Below are 27500 nucleotides of genomic sequence, written 5' to 3'. Positions count from 1 at the left end.
ATTATAAACTCAGGGTTAATCGGGATACAAGCAAGATAGAGTTGGAGTCTTTGAATTCCGTGGCTTGGTTTATATGAACCTGTTGTGTGGATTTGTGGACGGTGGAAATTCCGGATCCATGTGGCGCTTTTGGATCACGGATCTGCGCTCGGTTCGCGTCCAGATCATGTGGCTGCTCGTTTGTTCGCTGATCGCCGCGATGAGAGGCGACCATTACGGCACACAGGTCCAGGTGATGTCCTCCAGAGCGCTCAGGGCTTCAAACACACGCAGCAATGGTGAGTTTGGAGATAACTGGGGCCCCAAAGTGTATTTGGAGAGCTAAGACGCACTTGGAAAAAGTGATTTTTTCATGATTTAAAACCTATCAAACATCCTTTTGTGTGAAATAATAAAATGCTTTGCTTAAAGGAATATTCTGGGTTCACTACAAGTTGGACAGCATTTGTGCTATAATGTTAATTAGCATTTTGTAAAAGCAAAAATGGAGATAACAGTGAGGCACTTACAATGGAAGTCAATGGGGCCCATTTTTGGAGGGTTTAAAGGTAGAAATGTGACGCTTGTAATCGTATAAAAGCACTTACATTCATTTTTCTGTGTTATTTGAGCTGTAAAGTTTAATTTGAGGGTTTGTTGACCGCACCATCATGGCGCTGAAGTTGTAAAATTGGGTAACTCCACACAGATGCAGTTAGTAAGTGATTTTGTCACACTGAAGTCATATTAACACCCGTATTGTTTACGTCTTGTGGCTAAACTTGTGAACATAGTGAGTATTTTAAAGTGTATGGATTGGCCCCCATTCCCTTCCATCGTAAGTGCCCAGAAGGGAGAGTCGAAATTTGTGTTAAACCCTGGAATAACAGCTGTCACTGGGTACATCTCCCCTAAGGAGAGTAAAAGGTACTGTGCAGGTCCATTGGTGTTCTGAGAGGAACAAAACATACAAATGTACCTTTTATGCACCACAATAGTCCCGTAGGGTGCAATTATGAACACAAAATGAGTTAAACATTTTAACTGGAGGTACAAGTCCCCTTTAGGGAACCACCACAGTGATCAGGCCCTTAAAAATAAAGACAACGTGGATTTCGTCGTTTGTTTGCAGAGGACACTTTGCTTCGATGTTCTGTAATCTAACGGACTGACATTCAAGCGGTTTGATTCAGTGTGATGGATGTATCCAAATACTTTTTGTGGTTGCTGTAAATGGGCCTGAATATCACCAGTTCATGTTGTGATCAGCTCAAGCGTGTTTTCAACCGTTCATGTCACATGTCTGGCTTCTTTTGCTCTTGAGAAAATACCACAGAGTTCTAGTGTGTTCCTTACAAACACATTTACAGATTAAAGGAGCCGTGCTGTCAAATACAAAAGCAGCTAAAGCTGATGAAGGCAAACTGAAGACTGGGAATTATGTTTCGGGACCTTGTTGTGTTCCAGGTGTGTGTGAGTGAGGGAATATTAAAGTGGTTTAGAAATGACATATAGGTAGAGGTCAGCCGATGGTGGTGGAAAAGGCAGCTTACAGAGCCCTTATTACAGGGACAATCCCGCCGGAGCAACCTGGAGTTCAGTGCCTTGATCAAGGACACAATGGTGGTGGCTGTGGGGATCAAACCAGCAACCTTCTGATTACAAGTTCTGTGCTTTAACCCACAACGCCACCGCCACTCGATGAAGCGGCCGATGGTGTTTAAAATCAATTTTTTTTTCATTAGACTTTCCTTTTTTTATTATCTTAACTTAATGTGAAAAAATGAGGATTTGGTTCATAACGCAGGACTTTTAACTATAAACAAGCCTGAAATTCCCCGGGGACTCCTATTTTGAAATGGAGACTCGGTTGCAATACTCTGTATTAAAAGATTTACAGTTTCAAGCTTTTTATAGCCAATATTTTCACACGAGCAAGAGTGCGATATGGCCCTATATCAGCACTGCTGTGATTCGGCCGCAGGTCGAGTGTCGTTGGTAATCACATAAGTGCTGATTTAGGGTCATATAGCATGGTTACGAGTGTGATGTTGCTTCTATACAACAGTTCAATGAACAAGTATATAAAAAAAAAAATTGGAAAAACTGAGAACGGTCATAAAAACGCAAATGACGGATCAGAATCTGCCGTTGCTGGTTAAAAAAAACAAATGATGCGTCCAAGCCTTCGTTAGCAATTAAGAAATGTCACTTCAGAAATGATATCACGGCTTGTGCTGTTTCAAACAAGTTATTGGATAGACAAGGATGGGTGTGTGTGTGTGTGTGTGTGTGTGTGTGTGTGTGTGTGTGAGAGAGAGAATATCACCCGTTGCCACTCCCAAGCAGAGATGCTGTCAGCTTTCTGAAGCTCAGCTTTCTCAGTGGTAAAATAGTCGTCCAAGTGGGGCTAATTCTCCCTTTTTCGCTGTAGCCGAGCTAGAGTCATTCCCTATAGAAACCACAATATCCTCCGCCATTTTAAACAGTGTGTCCTCTCTAATGAGGAGAGAAACCAGTAAGAGGCAAGCACCTTGAGTTCTGTAATCAATCAGCCTGTTGTGTCTCTCAGCTGTGATGAGCTGTAATGCTGAAGTTGTTCGTTTAAAGCCGTTTAAAGCTGTTTCCTAGCTTTAGTAGTGTAGTAGTAATACGAGCGATCATGGAGCGCTGTTGTATGTAAACAATGACTAACGGATTCACTTCAAGTCACCAAACTGTCTCATATTACACACAAAAATTATCTTTTGCCACCACCTGCTGGCTACCATATGCAATGTCAAAAAAATGCATGTAAGAGACACTTATACAGTAACTCTTAACACATATGCACTACTCTTACACTTTAGTTTAGAACAGCACGAACACAAGCGGAGTGATACACACACAGTGAAGTGTCCGAGTGCTGATGGTGTCAGACCACCAGAGTTCATGGAACATCTCTCGTCCAATCAGATTCGAGGACCAGAACTAACTGTTTTGTGTGTGTGTGTGTGAATATATATATATATATATATATATATATATACATATACACAATCAGGTTGTGCAGCTTTCCAGTCGAATAGCAAAGAAAAATGCGAACAAATGTGTCCCCACTCAAGTTATATAGTACGTCCTGTGTGTGTGTGTGTGTGTGTGTGTGTGTGTGTGTGTGTGTGTGTAAATATAGTGTCACCCTCCCCCCTCCCCCATCCCCCAGTTTAACGCTCAAAAAATATGCTCAACTTAACTAAAAGCGTTGGGTGAATGACATGAGAAGATGGTCAGAGGTGTCATATGAGATATTTATAATGACTTTATGTTGTCTCTTGTTGTTTAATGAGCACATGGGCACATTAGTACGTCCACAGCGTGAAGGTAGGATCTTGCGTATTTATGAGTGAAACACTCCTGCTTTAAAATCTCCCCGCTCTGCTTCCAGAGAGTTTAAAATACTCATGATAGGTTTTGACAACTCTAAATCCTGTAAACCCACTTATCCAGCTAATCACACTTTGACATCAACACCATAGATCTCTATATAGAACCGCTAGAACGGAAGTTACAAGACAAATGGTTCAAGATGGCCGCACGCTAGTTTCTGTGGCGCACAAGGGGTGAATATGTTCCCACTTGACCACCCAGTCAGACTCACAGCATTTAAAATAATCTATCTCAGCAAGTATTGATGCTCAATATCACACCTGAAGTTGCGAGTTTGAATCCAGGGCGTGCTGAGTAACTCCAGCCAGGTCTCCTAAGCAACCAAATTGGCCCGGTTGCTAGGGAGGGTAGAGTCACCTGGGGTAACCTCCTCGTGGTCCCGATTAGTGGTTCTCGCTCTCAATGGGGCGTGTGGTGAGTTGTGCTTGGATCGTGGAGAGTAGCATGAGCCTCCACATGCTGTGAGTCTCGGCGGTGTCATGCACAACGAGTCACGTGATCAGATGCACGAATTGATGCTCTCAGAGACTTGTCCTCAACCACCCGGATTGAGGTGTAACTTAAGCGCCGTGTAAGGATCTCACTAGACTGACGAGAGAGGGATCCCTTCTAGACACGACGCTGTCTGTCGGTAAGTGTTGTTTATTCTCTGTCTGTCTCAGCTGAGCGTTTCCTATACAGCGAGTTTCGCTTACTGCCCCCTGGAGAAATTGTGAGGTACTCCATGCTTGAATTGCTCAGGAATGTGTACGTGTTTTTTTTAACATAATGCATCGCACTGAATTAACACTGTAATTCGACAGCGCTAATATTTCACCAGAGGTTTTTTACTAAGTTGGAGGCACGATGTGTGTCCGGACCATAGACTGTAAAAAAAGATGGACGACGCCCCTTCGCTCTTTTCCACTGGTGAGAACTGAAGCCGCCAGTGTCCCGATATGGCGCTGACATCTTGGGACTTGAGTCTGCAAGTCCCAAGTGAGCAGGAAGTAAAGCCGCGAAATCAAGGCCCCGCCCTCACTCTCGCTGAATCAATCGCTAGGACACGCCCCTGCACTTTTGACTTTTGACTTATGACGGTGTGAAATAATTAATTATAGAAATTTTTACATTACGTTTAAAGCTCCAATCTCCTCAGTCCTCCGAAGATCCCGAAAAAAAGTCTGTTGGTGCTTCAGTGACTACTTCGCTCCGAGAACCTGTCAATCACAGCTGTCAATCATGATGTCACAGCACCGTTTTTATAGCATCAAATAACTAAAAACAAACTTATTTTGAAAACAAACACTTGAAATTACATCAACGTGATAGAAACGACAGTAAATGACAGAAACTATCTCTGGAAAAAAGATATGTGAAGTGTAATTTAATTGTTTAGTTGGTCTCACGTCCCGATGAATAACATGGGGAGGCGGGGTTTATGACCTATACTAGGACCAGTCACCGGGGGGCGATCGAGACATTTTGGCTTCACTTTTGAGGGCTTGTGCGGCACACTTGGTGCGGACGGAGAACGCTTCATTTTTCTTTGCATGACATCATAGGAGTCCAATTTATGCCATCTGTGTGTGCAGTATTATATGTAGTTATTTTAGGACAGTTACACAGAGGGTTGTCCTGGCCCCACACCCAAACATCATTACTGAGGAATTTGTTATGGGATTCCCCCAGAAAACACACACACCCCTCATAATACAGCAGTGACATAAATTTTGTGTTTTGCAAAGTTTTCTGCTTCAGTTGTTGTGGTGATGATTAACATTGTGAGTGATCAGATGCATTTTAAATAATTGCAACAAGCCTCATTGTCATTAACTTTAAACCCAAATTTCACTGTTTTTTGGTCCTGGCACAAAATGACCAGCTAACATCATTTCACTAATCATATCAGCAGCACCTGGGAAAGTGTGAGCGAGTACTAGTCAGGTGAAATCACACTTGATCATTCTGATTGGATTATAAGAGCAGACTGATTGCTATAAAAGGAGGGAAGAAGTGCTTCCAATCATTGAGTTCTTGTTAGCAATGGTTACCTCTAAAGAAAGACGTGCAGCCATCATCGCTTTGCATGTGAGGCCATTTTGATGCAAGGAAATTGCTGCAAAGAATATTGCACCTGAAAGAACCATTTACCAGATCATCAGGAGAGAGGTTCAACTGCAGTGAAGAAGACTTCGGGACATCCCAGAGTGTCCAGAAGACTTTTGGGCAATGGCCTGTTGTCAAGAAGGGCAGCAAAGAAGCCACTTCTCTCCAAGAAAAACTTCAAGGACAGACTGAAATTCTGCAGGAGGTAAAAGGATTGGACAGCAGAAGACTGGTGCAAAGTTATGTTCTCTGATGAAGCCCCCTTCCGACTGTTTGGGACGTCTGGAAAATCGAGAGTCCAGAGAAGAAAAGGTGAACGTTACCATGAGTCCTGTGTCGTGCCAACAGTGAAGCATCCAGAGACCATCCATATGTGAGGTTGCTTTTCATCACAGGGAGTGGGCTCGCTCACAATCCTGCCCAAAAACACGGCCATGAGTAAAGAATGGTATCAAAACGTCCTGCAAGAGCAACTTATCCCAACGATCCAGGAGCAAATTTGGCGATGATCCGTGCATTTTCCAGCATGATGGAGCACCATGTCATCAGGCAAGAGTAATAATGAAGTGGCTCGGAGATCATTACATTGAAATTTTGGATCCGTGGCCAGGCAACTCTCCGGATCTTAATCCCATAGAGAACCTGTGGTCAATCCTCAAAAGGCGAGTGGACAAACTTCCCCGGTTGAAAGTTTTTAATTTGATGAATCTTTTCTGCTGGAATATGAACATAAATGCCAACATTAAAGCCAACATATTTAATGTCATGGATCTCTATTAAACTACAGGTCCAACAAACACCCTTAGAAGGGTGGCAGCATCATTATTTTAATTTTACAGAGATATATAGGTCTATTACTAAAATCTGATGATTTGCATTATATGCCAATGGTGTCCAAAAGTGTTTTTTCCAAAGTTGGGAGTACCTATATCTCCAGAAGTATAACATATATCATAATATCCTTTTAGATTATGGTTCTTAACAAACTTTTCTTTTTGGATCTAATATTTTTAAGGCCCTAAATGGTTAAATCCCAGAGATATGGGGCTGTCGATGTGCATAAATTGGTACATTTGACCCATTTTCAGTGGTTGAAAACCAAATGTGGGTCACAAGATTTTAAGCTTCTTGTCCAATATAACAAAAGGTCTAAATTAAAAATAATGTTGAAACTATAAATGTACCTTTTTATTTACATAAAAACAATGTAATGTATAGCCACAAGCAGCAATCATTGGGTTCCAAGCACATATGGACCTTATTCACAGTAGCCTCGTATTTGTTTTTTAACAGGATTAAAACGAATGTGAGGGACTCTTAAATGGGTTATACTGTTATTTAAAGTGTTTTGAGTCCAAAACATTGATGATGTACTAATTATCATGTAAATCAGACACATGGCCAAGGACGAGTTCTATGATTCCCTAGTTATTAGAAAAAATGTGAACTCGCTTGTTATAGCGCCACCATGTGGCTGATTCTCACAAAATGTGGTATGCAGCCTTATTTTGGCAACCTGTAAGTGGACACCAAATTTCAGAATGATCAGCCATTCACAACGCAGGTTATGAGCTGCTGAACTTTGATTGGCTGCTGGTGGCCATTTTTGTTGATTATTCGAATCGGTATTTTAAGGATATGTTAGCACTTTAACCAAAGACATTTCATATTTAATTTTTTTATTTTGTGGGTTAAACGGCTGAGAAACTATGGCAGTTTTTTAGTTGTCGTGCCGCCTTTGGGTAAACTTTGCATGCATGCTAAGACAAAATATCTTGTTGACTAAGTGTACCGGGTTTCATCACATTTGGACTTTGCATTGAGAAGATATTAGTCAATGATTTAAATTGATTCACTTATATCTTCCAAACAATTTGACCTATCAAAATTCTGTGAGTTAATTATAACCACAAGGGTCTGTAGAACATGTATACCAAATTTCGTGCGATTCAGACAAACGGTCTAGAAGTTCGAAAAAAGTATGTTTTTGTTTTTTTGAAAATTTTTATTAGCTGACCATTTTTATAAACGTAAGTTAAATCATAGATATACGTTTTGTAAAATTTCGATTCTAGCCTTTATGGTTCCAGAGTTATGTCCAAAAAATGTCCTTAAAATAGCCTTATTGCAGCGTCACAGTTCTTTGACCCCTAAATATCTTGATTTTCAAGAATTCATAAATGCTCTATTATTAAGAATAAACATCACTTTCGGCTCTTGAGTTGAGGCTTTTTAACAACCTACTTTTTTAAAACTGTCATAGGCTGTTTTACTGATTCACATGAAATTTGGGGTGTATCATATAGAGATGAAATATAAAAAACAACATTTTGAGCCTCTGAGTTGAGTTGACACGGAATGACCCGTTGGAGTTTACAGACATTTGTATCAATCAACTGTTCCGTTACTTTATATCTCAAAAGTAAACAGTCATAGAATGTTTGGTTGCTATGGATACAAGATCAAAGGTTACATTGCTGTATTAGGTCTCTAATGCACTAATGTAAGTGTGCTGACTGGTGGAAAATGTGTTTATTAGTATGAATAATCAGATGCATCTCAAACTGTTTGTGATTCAAGACATTCAGGAATAGATTCTGCTTTTGAGTTCCAACTGAGTAACAGTTTCAGCATGATCTCTCACTCCAGCACAGAGCACCACACCAGGTGAGAAAATCTTGAAATAGTTGGGCACACACACACACACTATAGTCACCTCCTCTTGGACCGAGTTTCACTGTGTCATGCATTGATGCTCCTCTAAGTTCGGTAAAACTGCCAGACACCAGGGTCATAAAGTAGCTATTCATCGATGAGTCACACGCACAAACTGGATCATCATAAAGTTTTATGCATGTGCTTGACCTCTGTCCTCTCTCTGTATTAACTTTTGTATGTGAAGGTGAAACTCAAAGAACATGTTTGGGTCACATTCACCCTAAAATCAAGAAAGCAGAAACTATATTTTGCATGATGAAAATGAAGCCGATTTTTGGAATTGTGACAATTACACAATTAAACTGAGGAGAGAAAATCAACCAATCAGAGATATGACGCACTGTCTATGTAGTCACTTATGAGGTTCTATTGCATTTAGTATGCTGCCTATGTAGGGAGTAGACAACAAGCCAGTAAACCAGGCTTTGTAAAAGAGCCTCTTAGTTTGTTAGCATCTTTCAGGTGTGTTTTAAAACGAGTCAGCTGACAGTGTGAACTCTAACACTACAAATTTTAAAGAGTTTTTATAGTGCGTGTCTCTGTGGAAAAATGTGTTTTTATGTGTGTATTTGTTCTCAGAAAGTTGAAGCAAATTGCCATTTAAAAAAAGTCATGTGTGTGTGTGTGTGTGTGTGTGTGTGTGTGTGTGTGTGTGTGTGTGTGTGTGTGTGTGTGTGCGTGTGATTGTGTAATTGAGGCTGATTTAGCATAAAGGTGCGAGACAGTCTGTCAGCGTCACACTTCTAGAGGTGAAATGAGTGAGTAATGTGTGCGTTTGTGAGTCTTATTTTTGTGTGAGTGTTAAGTTCATTTCAAAGCTCAGTGGTCAGTAGGTTGGCATGGTGATGGATGTTGGCCCTGCTCCCACAGTACAGCTGTAATCACAAGTGTTTGTGTGCATGGATCAGTAATCAGGGTGTGTGTGGTTAGGAGGGACATGCCCCCTACCCGTGTTTATAAGAATGCAAAAGAGCGCCCCATGGTGATCAAGAGTCATGCAAAACATCGTCATAACTGCATCATTCAAATTCTTTTTTAGCACAGCCAATCATATCGGTCATTTTCAATCAGTGTATCATGCATTCTTTAAAGGTGAGGTGGATCATTCATTTGATTCTAATATACTGAGGCTTAACCAATGGCATAAGTTTGTGGGCGGGACTGTCTATTTGGCAACCAATGGCAGACGGGGAGTATTCAGGATACATGTTTGGAAACAATTATTTTTGCGATTCTGACTTGCACTGAAGGTGTACACTTCACCTTTTAAATGTTTTTAAAATACATCAAAGTTGATGTTTTACAGGTTCATTAAATGTCACTTTAAATACCTTTTTTGTGTTTTCTTGTTGCATAACTTTTGCTGTTTTTAATATTTTACCTTGTGGGATAAGAGTGTGCCTGTCTGTTACTGTAGAGCTGTCGCCCCCTTTTGCTGTCTCACTTCTCTTGTGTTGCCCATGTTTAAGTATTGTGGATCTTCTTTAAGAGATTTTGTAGACCATTAATTGCACTAAGTTCAGATATTAAGCTCAAATTATTTTCAGACAAAACTTTTTCCAAAGACGGACTGAATTTCCTACTATGCTACTTGTTTAACTGAGCTGAAATGAAGCAGTTTTTAACCCTATATATGTGTTATGTCTGTATATATCTGTTTGTTCGTTCGTTTGTTTGTTTGTTTGTTTGTTTGTTTCCGAGAGTAAATGCACTAACCTGTTGTGACCAGTAACAGACAGCAATCACCTCACAGACTTGTACCGGAAAGAAGAGATTATCATGGTCAAGGGCGGAGGTCATGTCCAGAGCCCGCGGTTCCCCAACGCATACCCGCGCAACCTGCTGTTGTCGTGGAAACTGCTCTCACCCCCACACACACGCATCCTACTGGAGTTTGATGCTCAGTTTGGACTGGAAGATGCGGAAAATGGAGTCTGCAGGTGAGGGGGATGGATGGATTGATGGATGGTTGGTTGATTTGGGTGGGAAGGTGGGTTGGGGTTCATTAAGTTTAGGCATAAGGGCACTTTTTGAGTGCAAAATACTTATCCAGTAATCACGAACAACTGGAATAGTCATGGAAATTCATTGGTCAAAAGTAGTGAAAACCTTTTATTCTTTTTAACATAATTTCTATAGAGTAGAGTAGTCTATGGTTGGGGTTGGAACCATGTTTGTTTGACTGGAATAAGGCTCCAATGCCAATCAAATATGTTTATCCAGGAATAGGTCCTACTTTGCAACATCACTTCCACCTCATACAACATAATTTACACAAGTAGAACATTGTAACATGTAAGGGATGGGCAAGGAGGAGGTGGGAACTGGCAGAACAGTCAACTTAAACTTTAATGTCATAAACTCAACATAAAACAAGCATGAACGCATAGACTCACATAGCGGCCGCATGTTGCTCTCTCTCTCCCGAACTGGTGCCTCATGCTCGTCTTTATCCCCCTCCTGGCTGATTAGCCTGATTCAGGGTCGGGCGTGTGTCCTCACGGCCTGGCCTGCATTCCTCCGTCACACTCCTCCACTGCCTGACTCAGGCCGGGGAAACACCTGGCATGGTGTACTCCTCTCCCTTCCTGGAAGGGGGGGTGGGGGAGTGTTGCCCTCCGGCCGTGTCTGCCGTCAGGTCTTCCCCGCCTTTCTGGAGCCCTGGGAGAGACGAGGGGAGGGAAAGAGGGAGGCGGAGTGAGAGAGAAAAAAAAAACTGGTTCGGTGGTCCCCGGTCCTCGAACCCCTAGTGGACGGAATGGTAAATGGTCTGCACTTATATAGCGCCTTTTTAACTTTAACGGTATTCAAAGCGCTTTACACTGTGACTCATTCACCCATTCACACACACATTCATACGCCATGCAAGGCACTAGCCTGCCATTGGGAGCAACTTGGGGTTCAGTGTCTTGCCCAAGGACACTTCGGCATGTGGAGTCAAGTGGGCCAGGATTCAAACCACCAACCCTGTGATTAGTGGCCGACCCGCTCTACCAACTGAGCCACAGCTGCCCCGATGGCTCCTCCCCTTTCTTGCCAGACGACAGAGATTCCTCCGAATCTCTGTGGCCAGTAGCGACCCCTCCGCCCCCAGGCAGATGGCCGAGACTGCTCCCCTGGCGAATGGCAGCGGTGAGGACTATGCGACAGCACATCCCTCCTCCTTCCCGGGTTTCGGCACCAATGTAATGGGTAAAGGTCATTTTTATTTGTGTAGCGCTTTTCACAACACACATCATTTCCAAGCAGCTTTACAGGAAATCATGCATTAACAAAAAATGTAACTGTGTAATATCTATAAAGTCTTAGCGTGATCATTGCGTAGTTTGATTAAATATGACATTTAAATTTATGCATTTGGCAGACGCTCCAAAGCGACTTACAGAGCCCTTATTACAGGGACAATCCCCCCGGAGCAACCTGGAGTTAAGTGCCTTGCTCAAGGTCACAATGGTGGTGGCTGTGGTTATCGAACCAGCGACCTTCTGATTACCAGTGTACCAGTTATGAGGTTTAGACCACTACACCACCACCACTCACAATTAATATGATTGTTAATTGTGTATTTAATTATTTAATTTCTATAAGTATTTTTAATCCCTGTGAGCAAGCTTAAGGTGATTGTGGCAAGGAACACAAAACTCCATAAGAAGTTGGTTAATGGAGAAAGATAACCTTGGGAGGAACCAGGCTCACTGTGGGGCCAGTTCCCCTCTGACTAACCAGCATGAAAATAATGCCAATATTAGTGATTTATGTGCAGTGCAAGTCATGGTTTTAAATTTGTAAATTAAGTAAGCATTAAGGTCCATTGGTAAAGATCAATGACTAATGTCTTTGAAGTCTATCCTGGATTAAGAGCAGAAGTTTACATTGATTTTGTTAGATGGCTAATGAAGGCTTTTGTTGGCAATTAATTGATAGTCCATGTATTCCATTTCAAGAGTCCATCAACAGACAAAGCTGATGCAGGCAGAGATTAAAGAGTTGCATTGCAGTTCAACCTGCAGGTCATTTCGGTGATGTTCGGTGGGGTCCATCCTAATTCCAGTTTCAAGCAGTAGCATATGAAGTAGCCCATGTCTTACATTTTGAGTTGGCATCGGTCCAGCCTCTAAAGGCAAAAGACTGAAGTGATGTCTGGCTGGTATTGGCTGTAGTTTGTCGTCATCTTTCAGTGACACATAGCGGTGGAGTCCGACACCAAGCAAGTATGGAGAGGGCTGGCTCTGGTAACCTCGGGATACGAGTCCCAAAATTTTTTATATTAGCATAGATGCCATTCAATTTTATGCAGAGTTATAGATCATGATGGATGTTTGTAAAGCAGCCTAATTGTGAGTTTAAGGCTAAATTAGTTGTATGTCTGGCTAAATATAGGAGTCTTTAGTCTAGATTAAACTGAGCGTGTCTACAACCCAAACAGTGTTGGGAGACTATTCCATAGTTTAGGAGCCAAGTATGAAAAGGAACTACCTTCTTTTGTGGATTTTGATATTCTTGGAATTATTAACAAGCCAGAATGCTTTGATCATAATGATCAGAAGGCCACTTAAGTACTGCAGCGCTAGACCATTCAAAGCCTTGTATGTAGTCAACAGAATTTCAAAATGGGTAGCCAATGTAATGTCTTTTTTGAACCAATTGAAGTTTAATTTATTTATTTTTTATTTATTTTCTACCCAATTTGGAATGCCTAATTCCCAATGCGCTCCTTGTTACAGATTCGGGTGGTAGAGGATGAATCTCAGTTCCGGGTCTGAGACCGTAAATCTGCACATCTTATCACGTGGCTTGTTGAACGAGTTACCGCGGAGACATAGCGCATATAGAAGCCCATGCTATTCTATGGAGGTTACCCCATGTGACTCTACCCTCCCTAGCAACTGGGCCAATTTGGTTGCTTAGGAGACCTGTTTGGATTCACTCCAACTTCAGGGGTGGTAGTCAGCGTCTGTACTCTCTGAGCTACCCAGGCCCCCTGTAGTTTATTTATTTAACTTTCTGGACATCCTCCCAGTAATGCATTAATATAATCTAGTCTTGAGTCATGAATGCATGATTTAGTTTTTTGGCATCAGCAACAGAGAGCGTGTGTTGCAATTTGCTGTTCTATTTGATTGAAATGTTATTCTTAAAGGATAGATTGGTATCAAATATAACACCGGAGTTCTTCACTGTTGTCCAACGAGAGTCAAATTATATTTAATCTGCCTATTTTTAGAGGTTTTTGGTCCAATCATTAGTACACCTGTTTTGTTGGAATTGAGTAGAAGGACATTTCTGGCCTTCCAATCTTTGATTTCATTGATATACTCTGCTAATTTGGAGTATTGTGAATTGTTGTTGGGTTTAGAAGAAGTTGGGTATCATCAGCATAACAGTGGTAACTTATTCTATGATTGCTGATAATATCTCCCAGGAGTAGCATTTATAAGGAGAAAAGCAGAGGTCCTAAAACTGATCTCTGTGGCACTCCATAAATTTGTTTTGATTTGAAAATTCCTCGTTTACACATACAAAGTGGTACCATCTGATAAATAGGACCTAAACAATACTAATACAAGTTCACTAATGCCAACATAATTCTCCAGCCTATTCAAGAGAATGTTGTGATCTATTGTGTCGAATGCAGCACTAAGATATAAAAGTACTAGAAGAGAAATTCAGCTGTTATCAGATGATAAGAACAAGTAATTTGTAACTCTTATAAGTGCAGTCTCTGTTCTGTGATGGGGCCTAAATCTAGACTAAAATTCTTTATACTGTTCCATTTCTGTGTAGAAATGTACAGTTGGGAGGACACTACCTTTTCTAGTATTTTCGAGATAAATGGTAGATTTGAAATCGGTCTGTAATTAGCAAATTCTCTTGGATCAAGCTGTGGCTTCTTAATAAGTGGTTTGATAACTGCCATTTTAAAGTTTCATGGGACATGTCCTAAGGATAGCGAGGAGTTAATAATATTAAGAAGAGGTTCTGAGATTACTGGGAATACCTCTTTTAAGAGCTTAGTTGGTATTGGATCTAACATACATGTTGTGGCTTTTGATTTTTTTTTAATAAGTTTTGTTAGCTCTTCATGACCTATGACCGCAAAGGATTGAAGTTGATTTTCTGTTTTCTGAGGTGCTGTGACCGTTGATTGCGTAGTTCCAATTTTATTTCTGATTATTTAAATGTTATCATTAAATCAATTAATGAAGTCATTAATAAAGTCATTGTGCTGCAACGGAATATCTGGTTCAGTCGATGCTTTATTCCTAACCAATTTAGGCACAGTACTGAATAAACACCTATGATTGTTGTGGTTATTTTCTATGAGTTTGCTCAAATAAGCTGGTCTGGCAGCTTTTAGTGCCTGTCTGTAGGTATATACACCAGCCTTCCATGAACCACGAAATACCTCAATACCCTAATTTTGTATTCTTCCACTTGTTCTCCATTTTCCAAGCTGCTCTCTTGAGAGCACGAGTGTGATCACTGTACCATGGTGCAAGGCTTTTTCTTTAATTTTCTTTAATCTAGGTAGGGGGCAACATGATCAAGAGTCCTAGAGAAGACTGTATTTATATTTTATGTTATTACATCAAGTTCTTCTAGACTTTTTGGCTTACTGAGTATGTGAGACAATTCTGGAAGATTATTAGTGAAGCTATCTTTAATGGTCGAAAGACTAGTTCTACCTAGCGTGGTGTAGATTGAGGAACATTAGCTGATCGCAACAAACAAGAGATGTGGTAATGATCTGAGATGTCATCGTTCTGCAGTAGAATTTCTATAGTATCAACATCAACTCTATATGACAGAATTAAATCTAGCTTATGATTATGGTGATGAGTTGGTCCTGTCACATTTTGTCTGACTCCAAGGGAGTTGAGTATATCGATAAATACAACTCCCAATGTGACATGAATAACAATTTTAGAAAATCTATGTTTTAGAATTTTCTAGCATTTGTAAATATGATCTGATGTCAGATGCTCTGGCACCCGAAATGCATTTAACAATAGTGGCTGGAGTCTCTATTTCCACGTTCCTTTTGATAGAATCACCAATTATTAGGGCTCCTTCAACATGATTCTAAGTGGGCACATCACTGAGTGGGGAGAATCATTTGGAAACCCTAACAGGAATGGGTGAGTGGTGTCATTTTGCTGAGCGATTATGCCGCTGAGACGTCACCCAATAACTCTGCTTCGGGGGCTCTACAGCCGGAACCAAAGTGTGTGTTGCTGGCTGTACTACCAGCATTCGAAACAGTATCTACTGGCTTCTCATTCTCACTTACCTCCACTATTGTTTGGATGTACATTTATCACATGTAAACCCCTCACTGTTGACGGAAGAAGCTATAGTAAACAAAACACAGTGGAGAAAACAAATGCATGCAGTCAAGATGTGAGATGTAGACCAGCATTAAAAAAGAAAGAAAAAAACAGAGAAGGGGGTGATCCTGGAACATGCCCTACTTGTGTAAATCATTAGCCCAACCATTTTACCCCTTTTAACCTTTGCTTTAATCCTGATCCCTACACCAAACTGAACCTTTACAGAATCTCTTAAGCTGGACCCCTTGAATCCCAACCCTTTTCTACGCCCAAAATGATGACCCTAACCTCTACCCTTGACTCCAACTTTGGACACTCTGTCCTTTTCGTCTTCTTACAGCGACACCCAGATCCTCCAAGGTGGACAAGTGGATCCTTCTTTTAAACCAGATCCCTGGATCTCCAATTTTACCTCAAAACTTGGAAGTTAGTTGCAAAATTTCCCCTTGTAGACCTATTCCAAGTCATTGATTATATGGCGCAGTGGTGGCTCATTGGTTGAGGCTCAGGGTTACTGACCAGAAGGTTGGGGGTTTAAGGTCGGGGGTTCAAGCACCACCAAGATGCCACTGTTGGGCCCTTGAGCAAGGCTCTTAACTCCAGGTTGTTCCGGGGGGATTGTCCCTGTAATAAGTGCACTGTAAGTCGCTTTGGATAAAAGCTTCTGCCAAATGCATAAATGTAAATGTAAATGATATATATTTGAACATAAATACAACCCTAAATCTAACCTAACTGTTGAAACCTGAGGGTACTCTTGGACCAGCGTAGAATGTTGATCCAGGAGTGTGCTACTAGCATTAGATTCATGGGTAATCAAGCGCCAGACCTCTGATTAGCACTAATTCAGAGTGAGTGCTGAGAGATTAATTATCATTAAACAACAGACCACAGAATAAACTTAATATACAGTATTTACCATCAGCACCAATCCTAAGAGTCAAAGCAACACTTTCTTAACACCACTTAAAACTCAAGAAATCTTATTAATTATTTATTCACTCATCCATCCACCTATCCATATATGCCTCCATCCCTCCCAACCCTAACCATAAACTCTCAACTCTAAAATCAGAGAAAATGATCGTTTAATAGAAATGTTGTTCAACCCCAGCATAAAGCCTAACCCTACTTCTAAAGCTTTAAACCCTAAAACCTGATTGGCTGATGGGAATATTGTTAGAGGATGTTGAGCATGTCCTTCTTGAGTAAATCACATGTTGCCAGTTGACCATTTTAAACAGGGTTTAGTTCTTTCATTCTGCCTCTCTGGAACAGAAAATAAAGGCCTGAAGGGCCAAAACATTTTTATAAATCTTGAACAACCAGTAAGAGATTCATACTGAGTAATGGACCAGGGATTGTGAGTGGAATGACTCGGGTTACGGTTATGTCCTTGAGGTTACAGGGTTTTGCTGTAAATCTGATACTTTATAAAGACCCCAGAGACATTAGAACTGAAAAGAAAACCGTAACAGAGGACAAAGCAGAAAGAAAAGAGAGATCAGATTAATTTAGTGGATGAAAAATAGGAAAGATGTGACGATTGTAGAAAGAGAGAGGAAAGACAAACTGGGAGAAATTTGACAAGGGATTGTGATATCTGTGCTTTTACTTATAATGAATGAATTGTGGTCCTCACCTGTGTACAGATAATATGTAGTAGGTGTCTTTTTTAATAATCTGGTGAGCAATCACATCTCTGGTGTGTTTGCTTTACCTGGACAGGTAATACTGACAGGTGTGTATGTGTGTTTTGCAGGTATGATTTTGTGGAAGTGGAGGATATTTCTGAGACCAGCACCATAATTTGGGGCCGCTGGTGTGGTCAGAGAGCTCCATCACGAATCACATCCAAAACCAACCTCATCAAAATCACCTTCAAATCAGATGACTACTTTGTTGCAAAACCCGGATTCAAAATCTGTTATTCTCTGCTGGTGAGTACCACAAAAACATATGAAAACTATATAGTTCTGATGTACTAACCCAGTGTTTCCCAACCACTGTGCCGCAGCATATTGTCAGGTGTGCCGTGGAAAATTATCAAATTCCACAAAATAAATAAATGCATGATAAAAAAACATAATAATTTCAGGGATCCAAACTCCTCACCTTTCGGAGAAATTTTCCATTTTGAAACCATAATCGGTCACGTTTGTGATTGTGAAAAACAATGATGTGCAAAAGTGAGTGATATTTATACGTGTAAATGGTCATCACATGACTCGTGTCAGTGCTGCAGAATACATTGAAGTCTATGAAGTGAGTGATATTTATACGCGTAAATGGTCATCACATGACTCGTGTCAGTGCTGCAGAATACATTGAAGTCTATGAAGTGAGTGATATTTATACGCGTAAATGGTCATCACATGACTCGTGTCAGTGCTGCAGAATACATTGAAGTCTATGAAGTGAGTGATATTTATACGTGTAAAGGGTCATCACATGACTCGTGACAGCGCTGCAGAATACATTGAAGTCTATGAAGTGAGTGATATTTATACGTGTAAAGGGTCATCACATGACTCGCGTCAGCGCTGCAGAATACACTGAAGTCTATGAAGTGAGTGATATTTATACGCGTAAATGGTCATCACATGACTCGTGTCAGCACTGCAGAATACATTGAAGTCTATGAAGTGAGTGATATTTATACGCATAAATGGTCATCACATGACTCGTGTCAGTGCTGCAGAATACATTGAAGTCTATGAAGTGAGTGATATTTATACGTGTAAAGGGTCATCACATGACTCGTGACAGCGCTGCAGAATACATTGAAGTCTATGAAGTGAGTGATATTTATACGTGTAAAGGGTCATCACATGACTCGCGTCAGCGCTGCAGAATACATTGAAGTCTATGAAGTGAGTGATATTTATACGCGTAAATGGTCATCACATGACTCGTGTCAGCGCTGCAGAACACATTGAAGTCTATCAAGTGAGTGATATTTATATGTGTAAATGGTCATCACATGACTCGTGTCAGCGCTGCAGAATACACTGAAGTCTATGAAGCGAGTGATATTTGTACGCGTAAATGGTCATCACATGACTCGCGTCACCGCTACAACATATCCAGAAAGGTTTGAGCTGTCGATTGAGTTCATTTTTATATTATAATCGTATTTGTTTTTTGTAATATTGCATTGTTCATATGTCATGTTTTAGTGGCCTCCTCTGAAACATTCATAGTAACCATGTTTAATTTTGTGGTTACTTTTGATTTTAATAGAAAAATACCTTGGTGATACTGTGGTTACTGTAGTAAAACCATGTTAAATTTTGGTAAGGTAGGGTTTGGGGTAGGAGTTGGTGTAGGACGGACATGGGCAATATACGGCCTGCGGGCCACATGGTTTATGGGGCCCGTGGCTCAATTATCATAAAAGCATTTTTTTCCCATTGGATATTTCAGTTAACTTGCATTTGGACGTCTCCACCAGCGTCTAACATGCTCAGCGTGGCCAGATAAGAGACGCAACACCCCCAGTTTGAGATTTATACTTGCGCAAATTGTAAATATTCTGCCTAATGTTATACTTATTTTGTGCGATCTGGCAACCATGCACACAATTGCACTATTTCTAGCTCTCGCTTTCCCCTTTGAACAAACATAGCGATCTGTAGTGCAATATTCTGCTCAAGGAAAAGTGTTTTACGGCTACTTGGTGTCCATTCGTGAGGCTGCTTGTGATGTTTGGGGCTACTTTGCAGGAAAACCTTCACAGTGATTAAATATAAAAGTAGATCACGGCATCGTTGACATACGAGCAAAAGCAAGCCAGATACGAATATGTATATGTATTTTTTTATTTGTGCAACTTAGAAATGTTGAAGTCCCTTCACGCCTGTATGCTAATGTAACTCTTGCAGTAATTATTTATCATAGTCATGCAGCCGGTGTTATTCAGTTGTGTGCTGAAAGTCAAACCATCGAGGAGACCCGCATCATGATCATTTTAGCGTGTAAATGGTTAATGTTTTAGAAGAACTCGCCCACTTTGCCCAAACATGAAAAGTTCTTTTAAATGTAATTTTTTTTATTTATTAAAACAGACCCTCTGATGTAGAGATGATAAAATAAATGTATTAGCTCAGCCTTTATTTGGTTTTGAATGCCTGATATAAAAGTATCTCCCTTTGTAGAGCAATACAATACTTTAGGCAATTGCAGAATAGTCCCATTAGTCACAGATACACTTCAGAAAATTCAGTACACAACTATTTCTGGGCTTAAAAGATACAAAAACCAAATCAATGCAGAAAATTGTATCTCAAAAGGAATACAACGTGGCCCCCCCATGTACTACTTAAAGCCTGATGTGGCCCCTTTACCAAAATAGTTGCCCACCCCTGGTGTAGGGTGTCTGTTGGACTCCAAATAAACACACCAAAGAAGATGCTTTTTACAGTTAGTTGAAATAGTCTCCGCCTTTATTTAATCACTTGATTATATGAAATTTGAATTTGAAGCATGAAATGATATTAAATGCATTTTTAAGGCTTCTGTCATGAATTGGTAGAGCTGTAATGATTACAGTTGCACAACATTTGTGTGGGGGGGTAGTCAGTGGTCTGGATGCACAGTGGGACGTTTTCACTTTATCTGAAAAGGGACTGAAAACGGTTCAAGGAATGAAAACGAACGACATTTTATGGCAGAACGTAACCGAAAACTGGAGTGATTTTTCGATTGTGGCTTAATTTGGTGAGGCATGTGGCTGATTTTGGTGAGGCATGTGGCTTATTTTGGTGAAGCAATTGGCTGATTTTGGTGAGGCATGTGGCTGATTTTGGTGAAGCAATTGGCTGATTTTGGTGAGGCATGTGGCTGATTTTGGTGAAGCAATTGGCTGATTTTGGTGAGGCATGTGGCTGATTTTGGTGAGGCATGTGGCTTATTTTGGTGAGGCATGTGGCTTATTTTGGTGAAGCAATTGGCTTATTTTGGTGAGGCATGTGGCTTATTTTGGTGAGGCATGTGGCTTATTTTGGTGAAGCAATTGGCTTATTTTGGTGAGGCATGTGGCTGATTTTGGTGAGGCATGTGGCTGATTTTGGTGAGGCATGTGGCTGATTTTGGTGAGGCATGTGGCTTATTTTGGTGAAGCAATTGGCTTATTTTGGTGAAGCAATTGGCTGATTTTGGTGAGGCATGTGGCTGATTTTGGTGAGGCATGTGGCTTATTTTGGTGAAGCAATTGGCTTATTTTGGTGAGGCATGTAGCTTATTTTGGTGAGGCATGTGGCTTATTTTGGGCTTGTTTTCTAGACCAGGTTGCTTGTTCCTCTTGCGATATTTAACAACACTGCAATTGGTGTTTCACCCACCCCTTATAGTGTACTGTCACTTTAAAAAGAACATTATAACCTTAGGAAAAGAGGCTGCGGAACTTCTGAACCGGGGGCCGGTTGCATAAAACCGTTTTAGACTAGTCTTACTAGTTAGTCGTCTAAAATGTTGGTCTTAATTTTTTCAGTCAGTCGCATAAAAACTTTATCAGTCTAATTAAAGACCAAAATGTAAGACAGCACACCTCAGGCTAACTTTTCCATTTTGCCATTGAAATGAACTGTCTGCTGAGCCAGTGGGGGCTGAAAGGGGCTTGAGTTGAGACTTGGTTGAAGACTTTGACTTTAAAAATGGTAACAAAATGTTGTGTTTTTAATTATTTGGGTTAAATCACTAAATGTGTTCATTAAAATACATTTGGAAGCATTGTTGTCCTCTAATAAGCAAATATTCTCAGCGAATAAAAAATGTATTGAGCTTCCACTGTCGGCCATTTTTTTTAAGCTGTTCAGTGTCTTATTTTTCCCACAATGCAATGCAAATTAGACTGTCTTACTAAAGACAACTGTGAGCTTGTTTTATGCAACAGGCTTTCTATGGCGTCTTTAGCTAGTCAAACTAATTGTTAGATGCAGTCTTAAGTTAATGGCTATGTTTCTGCAACCGGCCCCGGAACGAAAAAAATACCGTTTCTGCTCGGAACGAACCGAAATGATAAACAGTTTGGTTTTAGTCCCTGATCTGACGTACTCATTTACCTCAGATGAACTTCCAAAAGTTTAGAGATGAGCTGAAGAAGAACATAAACAAGAGAGTCTGTAGAGAGGAGCGTTGTGAGCGACGCATTGAAGTGAGAGACGGTGAGAGTGTCTGAATGTGTTGTTGAGTTTTAATTGCGGAAGTTAATTCTAAAGAACATATTTCTTTTCTGTCTGTTCTTTTTCTTTCATGGTTTCATTCCTAATACAATAAAAGGTGTAAAACTCTCATTAAGTCTTTTCCCTGTATGTGTATGTTAATGACAGAAACACAGATGTGTGTGTTTTTCCAACAGGCTTGTGTTTCATAGCGTTTGATTTGCTTGTTTAGCTTTTCTTTTGGGTGCTTGCATATGAATGCCATGTTTGTATATTATAATTGTATATAATTAGAGTGCTTTCCTTTTAACCTGTTGATACGCAATCGCCCGCACGTGGCAGTGACGTCACCCTGCTTACATTTAATATATAAGTTACCGTCTATAACTGTAATTAATGTTAACAAATGATACATCTTTTCAAAGGTATAAGGGTTCAACATTGATATCCGATCTCTGTTTCACAATAGCAATGCTCCAGAAACAGCGATTGAGTTATTTGTGCAGGAGTACAAATGAAAACATGCAATATCAAAACGGGACTTTTATTATGAAAACATGCAATAATCAAAACGGGACTTTTATTATGAAAACATGCAATATCAAAACGGGACTTTTATTATGAAAACATGCAATATCAAAACGGGACTTTTATTATGAAAACATGCGATATCAAAACGGGACTTTTATTATGAAAACATGCAATAATCAAAACGGGACTTTTATTATGAAAACATGCAATATCAAAACGGGACTTTTATTATGAAAACATGCGATATCAAAACGGGACTTTTATTATGAAAACATGCAATATCAAAACGGGACTTTTATTATGAAAACATGCAATATCAAAACGGGACTTTTATTATGAAAGCATGCAATAATCAAAACGGGACTTTTATTATGAAAACATGCAATATCAAAACGGGACTTTTATTATGAAAACATGCGATATCAAAACGGGACTTTTATTATGAAAACACAATCGCCAGATGAATCCAGTTCAACACACTTGGGTCAGTCGTCCATGACAAGCGTTCATTAAAAACATCCAATAACACTTTTTGTCCATAAAAGTGATAAATGTGAGACATATTGATATATTCTCCATTGTTTACATGAGATCTCGCCTTCATCATCGTTCTTCAACAAACTGCAATCTGAGCAGGATTCATGTTTTAAAACTGTTTATGATCTGATATATTAGAGTCTCATAAACAAAACCAGCCCGTCTCCAAAGTCTATTTATAAAAATGTGGCGTAGTTTTATTCATAAAAGTCGAGCAGTGCCGTCAGATTTAGTGTCGTCTTGAGAGGCGGAGCTTAATTTAACTCTGGACACTTCCAGCGATTTTACAGAGATTTAAAGCTGCAGGAGCCTCATTTATTATTCGATCATCTTCAAATTTGAAACGTAACTTCTTTAGACTCGTGACTTTGAGAACATTGAATTTCTGGGTTGTCTTGGCACTTTTATTCTTGTTTTTTTAGATTATAAAAACAATCCACCATCCATCCATCTTCAACCGCTTATCCGAAGTCGGGTCGCGGGGGCAGCTGCTCCAGCAGGGGGCCCCAAACTTCCCTATCCCGAGCCACATTAACCAGCTCTGACTGGGCGACCCCGAGGCGTTCCCAGGCCAGTGTGGAGATGTAATCTCTCCACCTAGTCCTGGGTCTTCCCCGAGGCCTCCTCCCAGCTGGACGTGCCTGAAACACCTCCCTAGGGAGGCGCCCCGGAGGGCATCCTTACCAGATGCCCAAACCACCTCAACTGACTCCTTTCAACGCAAATGAGCAGCGGATCTACTCCGAGCTCCTCACCCTATCTCTAAGGGAGAAGCCCGCCACCCTTCTGAGGAAGCCCATTTCGGCCGCTTGTACTCGCGACCTAGTTCTTTCGGTCATGACCCAACCTTCATAACCATAGGTGAGGGTAGGAACAAAAATTGACCGGTAGATCGAGAGCTTTGCCTTTCGGCTCAGCTCTCTTTTCGTGACAACGGTGCGATAGAGCGAGTGCAATACCGCCCCTGCTGCCCCGATTCTCCGGCCAACCTCCCGCTCCATTGTCCCGTCACTCGTGAACAAGACCCCGAGGTACTTGAACTCCTTCACTTGGGGCAAAACCTCATTCCCTACCTGGAGTACGCACTCCATATAAAAACAAGTTCAGCACAAAATATTTCCATTACTATAAACTTCAGCTTCTCTAACTTTAAAAAATAACAACATATATTAATTCTGAAACTTGTGAAATAAAGCCCAAAGTGTTTTCTTTCAAAAGATACTACAACTGCGTCTGTACTCCAAAGCGTCCCGTAAATACAACCATTTAACTTCAGGTATGTCATTTTTATGGTTTGTGCTCAAAAAGGGGGCGTGTATCAACAGGTTCATGTTATTTTGAAGGATTTGTTTTTTTTAGGTTCTTTATTGTAAATGTAAGGATGCCTTTTTATGGTCTATTTTATTTTCAATATTTATTTAGGGGCCAAACACTGAAGGTGCGTAGCCGCTATTGTATCTGTTTGCATTAATATTATTATTATTATTATTATTATTATTATTATTATTATTCCTCCCCAGAGCAAGTCTATGGCAGCCCATAGAACCGTTTGTAGGAAAATTATGAAATTTGGCACACTTATAGGGGTGCTCATGAATAGTCCACATTGCAAATCTGGGACCTCTCGGATAAACTCCATAGCGCCACCACCAGTACAAACATGTTATTTTGTGTGTATCTTTTGATCCGTTTCTCAGAGAAACTAAATATATTTTTTTGTCTCCTCTTAATGTTTCAAATGAACGCCGATACATTATAACTCCGCCCATTACAGTAGCTGCCATCTTGGATAATCACATTTACGTCCATCAAACTTTGTCCGATTTGTCCAAACAGTGTCTCAAAATAATCTCCAGACCGAGCCACACAGAAATGATAGTAAATGAAAAGCATTTGTTTAAACGTTACAGCAGCGTAAAGTTAACGAGGATCGATGTAAATCTGGATGTGAGGCTGTATCTCGGCAACAGTTTGTCCAATCAAAACGAAACCTGGTACGCTACATCAGGACCATGATTAAAGTTTGGAGACATTTACATTTACGCATTTGGCAGACGCTTTTATCCAAAGCGACTTACAGTGCACTTATTACAGGGACAATCCCCCCCGGAGCAACCTGGAGTTAAGTGCCTTGCTCAAGGACACAATGGTGGTGGCTGTGGGGATCAAACCAGCAACCTTCTGATTACCAGATTACCAGTTATGGTGCTTAGACCACTACACCACCACCACTCCAGAGACGGCACCTCGTGGGTTTTTTTGTCTGTAACTTTTGAACCATGTGTCTTAAAATAATGTGGTCACTTTTGATTCCTTGGGTCATGCAGATTTCAACAATACTAAGTACCAATTTATCATGTCAGCCATACACTTCCTCCGTCACATTGAATTTGATTAAAAAGTGATATATCTTTTAAAAGCATTGTCAGATTAAATAGACAGTTTTTATGCATTATAAACATCATGTCTTGGGGATATCTGAGCAGTTTTGAGACAGCGCCACCTATAGTTTAAAAGATAATCCACACTTGTGTGCTGACTCTAATGTTGTGTGTGCGTTTGCACTTTGTTATATGCAATCTTTAGGTTGTGCTTTGTTTGACTTTTTTGGTCACTACATAATTCCCATAATTCCCATAGTGTTATTTCCTAGTTTTGATGACTTTACTGTTTTTCTAACATGTGGAAATATTAGACAGCACGAGTAAATGTGTTCAAATGTTTCACTGGTGGTGTAATAACATGCACTTATCGTGCACAATAAGACCAGGGACATTAAGAAAGTGAGCCTTTTTGATTCCACATTATCTTTAAGCAGCGTTGACCCCTGCAGCTGCTGATCTTTTAGGTTCATAGGTGGCAGTTTGTCCGTTCTGGATCCGGTGTGGTATTCCTGACATTCCACATTCCCGCACATTAGCGTAACATTAGCGTAAGGTTTGTCTGTTGCATCAAACGCCCATAGAGACGCTAATCTTTGATGGGAAATATCATCATAACAGAACGCCCGCCACCTCTGACCCCCTGCTATTGTCTGCATTGCCACGGGTGCAGATTTATATAAGGAGTCATTTTGCAGTGGCAGCACAGGGAAGTTTGTGTGTGGAGGCAAACGGACCTTGTATTCTTAACTGAAAGTGTATTTATTAAATATTAAGATAATCAATGTATATCTTCAGGCACTTTTAGCTTTTAGCACTGTGGATCTCTGGAAAGTAAAGTCTTGTTTAAACGTTTTTAACACTCACTAGTTAATTGGTCTATTACTGTAATGTCCAACAGTGCATGTGCATGCATCAGATGAGATGTTGTGATTTTAATGTTTTTGAAATAAGATTGGCGACTCATTTCTTACTAGGGCTAATTTCATTGCGAACATTTGATGCATCTTAAATACACACAATTAATTAATATTTTCAAACTATTTGCGTAATTTGCCAAAATTACAGCTTGATTGGAAATGACCCCCCAAATAATAATAATAATAATAATAAAAAAGTGATTTTTGAAAAGTGTCTCATATTTCATCTCAAACACTGACTTTTTGGAAAAAGTTAAAAACTTTATTAGGTTTGTATTTATTTAAACTTGTATTTTAGTTTTTTCACTTTACAATGTTTTTAAATCAAGCTTTTTAATTTTTGTATGCAATAAGTAACCAGCTCCAAATTCTCCCTTTCGCTCTCGTCCTTCATTATTCGGATATAAAGGCATTTTTTTTGGTTCCCTCCCCTTTTCTCCCCAATTTGGAACGGCCAATTCCCAATGCGCTCCAAGTCCTCGTGGTGGCGTCGTGACTCTTCTCAATCCGGGTGGTGAAGGACGAACCTCAGTTGCCTCCGCGTCTGAGACCGACAATCCGCGCATCTCATCACGTGACTTGTTGAGAGCGTTACCGCGGAGATGTAGCGCGTGTGGAGGCTTCACGCTATTCTCAGCCGCATCCACGCACAACTCGCCACGCGCCCCACCGAGAGCAAGAACCCCATTATAGCGACCACGAGGAGGTTACCCCATGTGACTCTACCCTCCCTAGCAACCGGGCCAATTTGGTTGCTTAGGAAGCCTGGCTGGAGTCACTCAGCGCATCCTGGATTCAAACTCGCGACTCCAGGTGTGGTAGTTAGCATTAATACTCGCTGAGCCACCCAGGCCAGCATCCAGTTCTAGATTGATGGGCTTGTTAATCTAAGTGTCATGATGGATTGTTCATGTTCACCTTTAGTGTTGCTGTTTTAGGCTGGTTTTAAATGTCATGGCTGTGATGACTCTAGCCACGCCCCCTTGACCGATGATCTTGAGCGTGTGTGAAAGTGTTTGTGGATTTTTGGCTGTAGCTGCTGTATGTCAAGTTAATGATTTTCCCACATTTCTTCAGGCACTGAATTCAGATTGAGAAATGTTTGGGAAAGTGAAAACGAAAATTATTTGTTTAAATCTCTCTCTGTTTCAGAACGGCACACCTCTCGCTTCTCTGATGAACTGGGAAGCTGTTACGATCATTTCTGTAAGTGTCATGAGAAAAATCATTACAGCAACATTTGTGGTCACAACTTCCATGTGCGTCTTATCGAAATCCAAATCTATGAAACTGCCTACTGAACCCATAATGTGGTTCAGCTGGACTAGACACACCCAGACCTGATCAATCAAATCAACACCTGAATTGAACTTTTTCAGCAGCATGAAGTCGGCTAAAAGGTCTCGACACTGTGCCAAGGTCGAACGA

At 40.5% G+C, this 27500-nt stretch overlaps 1 protein-coding gene across 2 annotated transcripts in view; it reads left to right on the top strand.

The window, feature by feature from the left end:
- Nucleotides 1-27500, top strand: part of pdgfd (platelet derived growth factor d) — a 37745-nt gene that overhangs the window by 377 nt on the left and 9868 nt on the right. Inside the window, exons 1-4 of one of the 2 annotated variants that reach the window (XM_052106720.1) lie at nt 1-278; nt 9965-10151; nt 17305-17482; nt 27225-27278. The exon at nt 1-278 is cut by the window's left edge and continues 377 nt beyond it. In XM_052106720.1, the coding sequence (XP_051962680.1) occupies nt 74-278; nt 9965-10151; nt 17305-17482; nt 27225-27278 (624 nt within the window). In that variant the 5' untranslated portion in view covers nt 1-73. Of the gene's footprint in view, nt 279-9940; nt 10152-17304; nt 17483-27224; nt 27279-27500 lie in introns of both variants that reach the window. The other variant, XM_052106719.1, reaches the window with a different exon arrangement.

Source organism: Xyrauchen texanus, chromosome 36 (genome assembly GCF_025860055.1).
Source record: "Xyrauchen texanus isolate HMW12.3.18 chromosome 36, RBS_HiC_50CHRs, whole genome shotgun sequence".
Classification (NCBI taxonomy): Eukaryota; Metazoa; Chordata; class Actinopteri; order Cypriniformes; family Catostomidae; genus Xyrauchen; species Xyrauchen texanus.
This window is presented reverse-complemented; position numbering and strand designations above follow the sequence as displayed.